Source organism: Lethenteron reissneri, chromosome 48 (genome assembly GCF_015708825.2).
Source record: "Lethenteron reissneri isolate LAM-NWPU_2019-01 chromosome 48, ASM1570882v1, whole genome shotgun sequence".
Taxonomy (NCBI): Eukaryota; Metazoa; Chordata; class Hyperoartia; order Petromyzontiformes; family Petromyzontidae; genus Lethenteron; species Lethenteron reissneri.
Genome location: NC_083826.1, coordinates 5,665,159 through 5,673,120, shown reverse-complemented (window position 1 = coordinate 5,673,120; position 7,962 = coordinate 5,665,159). Strand labels below are relative to the sequence as shown.

Below are 7,962 nucleotides of genomic sequence, written 5' to 3'. Positions count from 1 at the left end.
GGTCCATACTCTTATTAGTTTTTTTTCGGTAAAGTCACGGAGGTATAAAATAAAATAAAAATTACCGTATCAAGTGACAGTAATTTTGCTGTGACGGTGCCACCTTAAGACGGAAGCTTGTGTTGCCTCCGAAACGTCGTGATTTAATTTATTTAAATTTTATTTTTTACCTACGTGACTTTACCGAAAAAACCAAAGAGTTAAGTAACCGTTTCAAATCTTACACATTATTAACCATCCACGTTTTGATGTAAACCACTCGCACCGCTCAAAATAATGACAACATCTGTCACCCATTTGCAGTGTGGTTTATTACCTTCTTCAGCAAGCCTCGACTGCAAATACAATAAGGCACACTGCGCATAACAAGTGCTGTCAGGGTGCAGTAAGTACATCAGTGGCGTAGCTATCGAGTGTGCCAGGCTGTACATCTAAACCAGGGCCTCCCCCACAGGCGGGAGAGGCCCAGACACCGGCCTAAGCAGAGAGGGGGGGGAGAAATGACGCAGTAAACACTAAACTATTTTTTATTTTACCAGGTAAGGCCCACTGAGCGATATACTTATTTTTCAGAAGTGACCTGGCCACAAATGACAGCTCAACGAAGTGGCTTGTCGCGTGGAAATGTCTAGCAGCCAAATACTCGAGACGCGTGTTCATTCTAAAAATGTGGAGGGGAAAAAAAACGGAGGAACCGGAGAAAAATACACGCGACCACGGGGAGAACATGCAAACTCCACATACACACAGGCGTCAAGGTCGGGATTGAACCCACGACCTCCTGTATACAATGGTGGAGCCAGGATTTTCAGGTAGGAGGGGGTAACCCCTCCAGCAATGAAAAATTATAGGAGTTGTAAGGACTTGTTCCTTGCTTTTCATTCGAGGCGTGTGCGGCGATGGCGCAACCATCGATCGAGGGTCGAGTTTTAACCACGTTGTGTGATCGGCATGGCGCTCGCTGAAGGTGAATGCCTTCAGGGAAGTCGTGGATTGTAGTCGCAACTGTGCACAATTCTGAGTCACTTATAACTGCTTTGCCGTTACTTATTGCCAATTATGGACTCAGATTATTGTCCTCTCATCCCTGGCACATAATAATATGCTACACAGTGGCAGTGAGGGTTGCAAAATGCCGATTTATTACTAATAAACCCCAATGATCCGATCGAAATTAGAGAATTCGATCGGATCATTGGGAGGGCACGTGCCACCCCCCCCCCCCCCCCCACTGGCTCCGCCAGTGCCTGTATACCAGGTGAGGTAGTTAACATCTCGCCACCGAGGCGCCCAACCATGGAACGCAGAACGTTGAGCCAGACGTTCCAACCACAGGCCGACGTCGACCCAACGTTGCGTGTTTACCGCGGTAGACACGAGAAGCACATTTTCATTCCTTTGCACCAGGGGCCGTGCCAACCCACGCTACGCCACTGGCATACACAGGCAGGTCGGGGGGGGGGGGGGGGGGGGGCATTTGTGTACGTGCAGGCCCGGCGGCCCTCAGATAGGATGGGCGATGATGGTGGAAGTCAAAAATCGCAAAGCCGCAAGAGGAGGGGGGGGGGGGGCAGAAGGGGCGATGAACATTTACAGAAAATTACATTTTTGTAAAGCGTCCAAATGTGGACAATATCTCAAGACAATAAGCGCGGCGTCCGCACCATCGCATCATCTGGAAAGGATAAGGGCAAAACAAATTCCAATTAAATGCAAAAGTTGGAGAAAGTGGGATGTGTGGTTGGGGGAATATGATACATGATGCAACGGCGGCAGCAGCAGCAGCAGCGCAGGGTCACTGCGTGTAGAGGCTGGCGGCGAACACGATATCGCGCTTGATGGCGTCCGACGCCCGCTCCATCTTGTCGCGCAGGATGGGATCCCCGATGACGCGCGCCGCTCCCCGCACGTCCCGGCACGCCTCGTGCAGCCGCTGGACGCAGCGCACCACCACCCCCTCCTGCACGTCCGTGAGCCGCGCAATCTCCGCAAACGGCTGGAGCGGTGGGTGGCGGTGGTAGCGGTGGCGGTAATGGTGACGGTTCATAGTGGTGGTGGTGATGGTGGTTGTGGTGGTTGTGGTGGTCATGGTGGTGGCAGTTGTGATGATGGTGGTGGTGATCATTATGATGGCGGTGATGATGATTGCGGTGATGATGATGGCGGTGGTAGCGGTGGCGGTAATGGTGACGGTTCATAGTGGTCGTGGTGATGGTGGTTGCGGTGGTCATGGTGGTGGCAGTTGTGATAATGGTGGTGGTGATCATTATGATGGCGGTGGTGATGATGGCGGTGGTCGCGGTGGCGGTAGTGGAGACAGCAGTGTTGGTGGCGGGGATCAAGGTGGTGATGGGGATAATAGCGGAGGTGGCGGTGGTGATGGCGGTCGCAGAGGCAGCAGCGGTGACGGTGTCAGTCGTCATAGTGGTAGCAATGATGATGATGAGGGCGGTGGTAGTGATGGTGTTGCCGGTGGTGATGGTAGTGGCGGTAGTTGAGGCAGCAGTGGTCAAGATGGCGATGGAGATGATGGTGGTGGTGGTGGTGGTGATGGTGACGGTGTTGGCGGTGGTAATGGTGGTGGTGGGGAAGATGGTGGCGGTAGCGGTGAGCGAGTTGAGTGGTGGTGTGTATCACAGACAGGGGAAAGAGACAGTGTTGGCATCAAAAAGGGGACTTTTCTGTTACGGCCCTAAGTCTTTGACACGGTCTTCCCATCAGCATGGTCTTGTGGCTCCAGGATGAGGAGGCCACAGAGATGTGCTCACGCGACAAACTCGCTGTGCTCAACTCTGGCCCCTAACAACAACAATTATGGACTGCATTGATAGTGGTGGTGTCTCATTTCTTTGGCACTGCTCTGCCATACAAAACAATAGAATGAAATTTGTACATGTACATGGTGGCCCAAACGTCAGGACACACAGGGTGATTTATTTTATCATAACACTGGCATGATTTTTGTTTGAATAATTATTTCTTTAAGTTAATATTTGATCTATTATGATTATTCTCAATATCTATTTATTTTCTCCCAGTGGGGGTTCGCATCAAATCTGTCGTTTTTACAAAACTCGACCAAGAATCCCGAATGAGAATTGGGACGACAATCCGCACCTCCGATCAGCATGGCTGGTTCAACACGCATACATACAACAAAACATAACTGATAAATGCCAAACGCCTGCAATCTTGACCAAAAAAAAACAGTCCTAAATGAATTTCAAAAGAGAATTAGTGCATCATGCATTCATGTTAGTGGAAGTCGGCTTGAACATTCGTGAAAAAAAATGAAATTTTGTTAAAAATTACTATAAAGTATTTTGTTTTTACCAGGTAAGGCCCATTGAGTTATACAGATATTTTTCAGGAGCCCAATGAAGTGGCTGATGTGGACTGTTTATAGCAGCCAAATACTCTAAACGCATGTTTCTAAATGTGGAGGGAAAAACCGGAACATCCGGAGAAAACCTCTACGCGACCATGGGTAGAACATGCAAACTTCAAATACATCGTCAGGGTCGGGATAAACACACCCCTAACATTTTGTGGGCACAAGCTGTATATTTGTTTCACCGCGTCTCTCACCATGCCGCGGGCCCACTCGTACACGACCTCGACCAGGCCGAACTTGTACTGATCCACAAAATCCTCCACCGACTCCGAGATGCCACACTCACGCTGCAGCAGGGCGATGCGTTCCGCCACGCCGCGGATTCGCTCCACGCCCTGTCAATCGCACGCACGCAAACGCACGCACACAGATACTGTAAACTAAACTACAGCAGTTAAATTTCGATTTAAAGCTTTCGTGACTGCAGGGATTCGTCTTCTTGGTTCTTTCGGTAAAGTCACGTAGAAGGGAAGTAATAAAATAATAAAAATAAAACATAATAAAATATTTCTCACGACGTTTCGGCCACAACGCAAGCAGACGTCCTCAGGTGGAGACCAGGTCTGTCGGGGAGACAGCGTCATTCAGACATTCAGATGCTGTCTCCCCGACAGACCTGTTCTTCACCTGAGGATAGCTGCTTGCGTTGTGGCCGAAACGTCGTGAGAATTATTTTATTATGTTTTATTATTTTATTACTTCCCTTCTACGTGACTTTACCGAAAGAACCAAGAAGATGAAGTGGCTTATCATGACGTGGACATATATAGCAACCAATTACTCTAAACGCGTGATGTTGATTCGAAATGTGGAGGGAAAAACCAGAGGACCTGTAGAAAAATCCACACGACACACGGGGAGAACATGCAAGCTCCAAATACTGTATACAGGCATCAAGGTTGAGACCGCGAGTGAGTGATTGATTGGACAAGCGGGTGAGCAACTCAGAGAGCGAGTGATTCTTACAAGCAAGCGAGGGATTGGGCGAGAGGCGATTGGACAAGCAGGTGAGCAAATGGGCGAGGGATCAAGGGAGACAGGCCGGTGGCTGGCGCCGTGGGCGAGCGAGCGGGATCAATACTCTTAGTTTTTTTCGGTAAAGTCATGTAGGTAAAAAATGAAATTAAAATTGATAAAAGTAAAATTTAAAAAAATCACGACGTTTCGGAGGCAACACAAGTCTCCGTCATCAGGTGGAACCTTCACAGCCAGATTTGCTGTTATTATTAATTTTAATTTCATCTTTTACCTACGTGACTTTACCGAAAAAACCAAAGAGTATGGACCCTTGCAGTTACGAAAACTTCAAATCTAGAGTTACTTAACTATTATCTTAATTATAATTATGAAGCAACATTGGTTGCTGTTGCTGTGTGGATGGTCTTGTCCCTGTCATAGGAATGTGGAATTTATACAACAGCTTCGCACATATGGATTTATGCACTATGCTGACCACCTCACAGTATTAAGTAACCTCGCAACATTTTAATTGGGAGTGCAACTACCGAGTGGAGACATAACAGGTAAAAAAATAACCCGTAAAAACAAAGTTTTTCACTATAAATCCTTTATATGCGTGGCGGCTAGAGTCCTCTCGTCCTCTGGCTTGAGATGGCTGCCACCTATGGGTCAGATGATTGCATTGCACCATTAAGCAATTGGTAATTAAATATAATATTTTTGTCCTAAAAAGTGTAAATTTTGGTAAAAAATTTTCACGAACATTAATTGTCACGCACAACGAGTCTGTGTGGAAAATGTCAGCTCGAATGTATCACGGGAAGTGAGTTAAAAAACGACCGAAAGATTTGCACGGTCCTAAGCAAGCAAGCAAGTGAACTTAATGTAAAGGATTTAAAAATGAAAGTCATTAAGATGTATTTATCCTTGCAGTCACGAAAGCTTCAGAGCGGGATCAACCCAACGAGCCGAGTAGGAACGAGCGGGCCAATCGGGGGGGGGGGGGGACGGACGAGCGAGCCACCGAGCGACCGAGCGGGCACCTGCTTGAGTGTGGGCGTGAGCGTGGGCTCCGTGCGCGTCTTCTGCTGGAACACGAGGCAAGAGAGCAGCGCGGCAATCTCCTCCGGCGCCAGCTCGGACAGCGCGTTCTCAAACACGAGCTCGGTGACGAGCAGCTCGTGGCTGCTCACCTCGCACGCCACGCGGCCCTTGAGCTGCACGGCGCACGACTCGTCCAGGTAGCCCAGCTGCTTCAGCACCTGCAGCGGAGGGTCGGGAGGGGGGGGGTGTCAACGAGAGGGGGGGCGGTAGCGGCGCCGGCGGCAGTGGCGACGTTTAAAGGTGGCGGCTACGACGAGAGCGGTCGCCGAGGGTATGGAGAATCGGGGCGACCGCCCTGAGTCCCGCGCTTCGATGTTACGGATGTCATACTTCCGGTTCAGCTTGAAGGCGTCGGGGGGACTCAAACGGTGGGATTTGCCCCGGGCCCCACACCCCACACCCCCACCCTATGAAATGCCCTCCAGCCAAGGCCCACAGACAAAGAACCCCAGTATAGCCTAAAATAGACCGTTGGGGCAAGTGCCGTTCACGAGCACCGATGAAGGCTGACACGACACACAAGGGGGGGTGGGTGGCCAGTACCACGCCCGACCACCTTTGTCTCCCTAGTAACGATTTTTACACACCGCTCCAGGTACTCATTTAAGGTCTGAGTCGACCTAGGGGAGACCGAGGACCCGTTGAGATAATCGTCACCGGTGTTGGCAGCGAGCGGGAATCGAACGCGGGTCGCCGGTTCCGTAGCGCCGCGCGATAACCACTCCACCGCCGTTCCCCATAGGAGTAGAAGCGCACACACACACACACATTTGTGTGACGGACAGGGAGACGCACGGTACGGACACCTGGATGCGCTGGTGGTACTCGGGCAGGAGGTGCAGGCTCTGGTCGGACATGAGGAACTTGACATGCGAGAGCTCCCTCTCAACGCGCGACCGCTCCTCCATGCGAGCGTACTGCAGAGACACGCGGTAAAATTTCGATTTAAAGCTTTCGTGACTGCAGGGATTCATCTTCTTGGTTCTTTCGGTAAAGTCACGTAGAAGGGAAGTAATAAAATAATAAAAATAAAACACAATAAAATAACTCTCACGACGTTTCGGCCACAACGCAAGCAGCCGTCCCCTCAGGTGAAGACCAGGTCTGTAGGGGAGACAGAAATCGCTGTCTCCCCGACAGACCTGTTCTTCACCTGAGGACAGCTGCTTGCGTTGTGGCCGAAACGTCGTGAGAATTATTTTATTATGTTTTATTTTTATTATTTTATTACTTCCCTTCTACGTGACTTTACTGAAAGAACCAAGAAGAAAAAAACACGCGGTAAAGTACGGCCCAGTGCCATTAGCGAGCAGCCGTTACAGAGGAGGGGATGCAAGCGGAAAATCAAACGGACCTTCTCGGAGCGAGTCGATTTCTCGAGAGGGAAGAGTCTTTCCCTCTCTCCCTCTCTGTCTCTCTGACCTTCTCTCACTCACTCTTGCGCTCACTTTCCCTCCCTTCCGCTCTCTCTTTTTTTACGATCAGTGGAAACAAGAAGATGCTCGGTGTAGTCGGCACTTTGCTTTGTTCACCATTTAGTATTTTTTTTTTATCTTTGCTTTATGTAACCCCCCCCCCTCTCGCTCGCTCACTCTCGTTCTGCACGCAGCCCTTCTCGCAGTCCAACGGCCTCAGACAGGTAGCTCATAACTGCATGCAGAGCTCTCTGTCATCTGCCACCGAGCACACGGCCTCCTCCATCGCCCACTGCTCCTTGAAGGCCAGCACGGCGTGGGTCAGCCGCGCCGCATGGCGGAACTCCAGCCCACACACCCTGGCTCCGACCAGAGCGCGGAAGAACTCCCTCTCTCTCCCTCCCACTCACTACCGCTCTCTCTCTCTCCCTCCCACTCACTCCTGCTCTCTCCCGCTCTCACGCTTTCTCTCTCTCACCTGCGACTGGAACTTGGGGCTGGCCGTGCAGGTGAAGTGCGGGATCCTCTCAGCGAGGACGCGTGCCCGCATGCTCGCCTCCACCGCGCCGGCCTCCTTGGCGTGGAGGTCGTTCACGGGGTCCAGGGGCCTCAGGGCCCCACTGCCGCCGCCACCGGCAGCCGCCGCCTCCGCCAAACGCATCAGCTCCTGCGTCGCCGTGGTTACCGACTGGCCGGGCGGGTCGCTCCTGGAAGGGCGACGCGAGTCAACGCATGCGTCTCCACGTTTTTGGGGGGTGGGGGTGGAGTGTAGTGGGGGGGGGTAAACGTCGCGATCGACGCCACGACCCGGGTTTTCTGTCGTGCGCGAGTCCCCGACAGCGCCGCGGCTTGTGCACGAAAGTATCGTTCGTATCGGATCACCGTTACGGGAGCCATCGTGGCCCAGTGTTGCAGACGGACAGAACTAACACGTAGGGCAAGTCGCAAACAGCAACGGGGCTTTACACGAAAGTTTCGTTCGTATCGGATCACCGTTACGAGAGTCATCTTTAGCCCAGTGTTGCAGATGGACAGAACGGGTAATGCGGGTCCCTAACAGCAATGGGGCATCACAATAAAGAATAGTTC

General features: G+C 51.2%; 1 protein-coding gene across 1 annotated transcript in view; it reads right to left on the bottom strand.

Annotated features, from left to right (window-relative positions):
• Positions 1-1,491: 1,491 nt before the first annotated feature.
• The window catches only part of LOC133354608 (superkiller complex protein 2-like), a 31,850-nt gene continuing 25,379 nt past the window's right edge, over positions 1,492-7,962 (bottom strand). The window contains exons 23-27 of the mRNA XM_061571588.1: positions 7,352-7,580; positions 6,265-6,375; positions 5,398-5,616; positions 3,589-3,729; positions 1,492-1,996 (exon numbers count right to left, since the gene is read on the bottom strand). Of these exons, the coding sequence (XP_061427572.1) occupies positions 1,796-1,996; positions 3,589-3,729; positions 5,398-5,616; positions 6,265-6,375; positions 7,352-7,580 (901 nt within the window). The 3' untranslated portion in view covers positions 1,492-1,795. The remainder of the gene's footprint in view (positions 1,997-3,588; positions 3,730-5,397; positions 5,617-6,264; positions 6,376-7,351; positions 7,581-7,962) is intronic.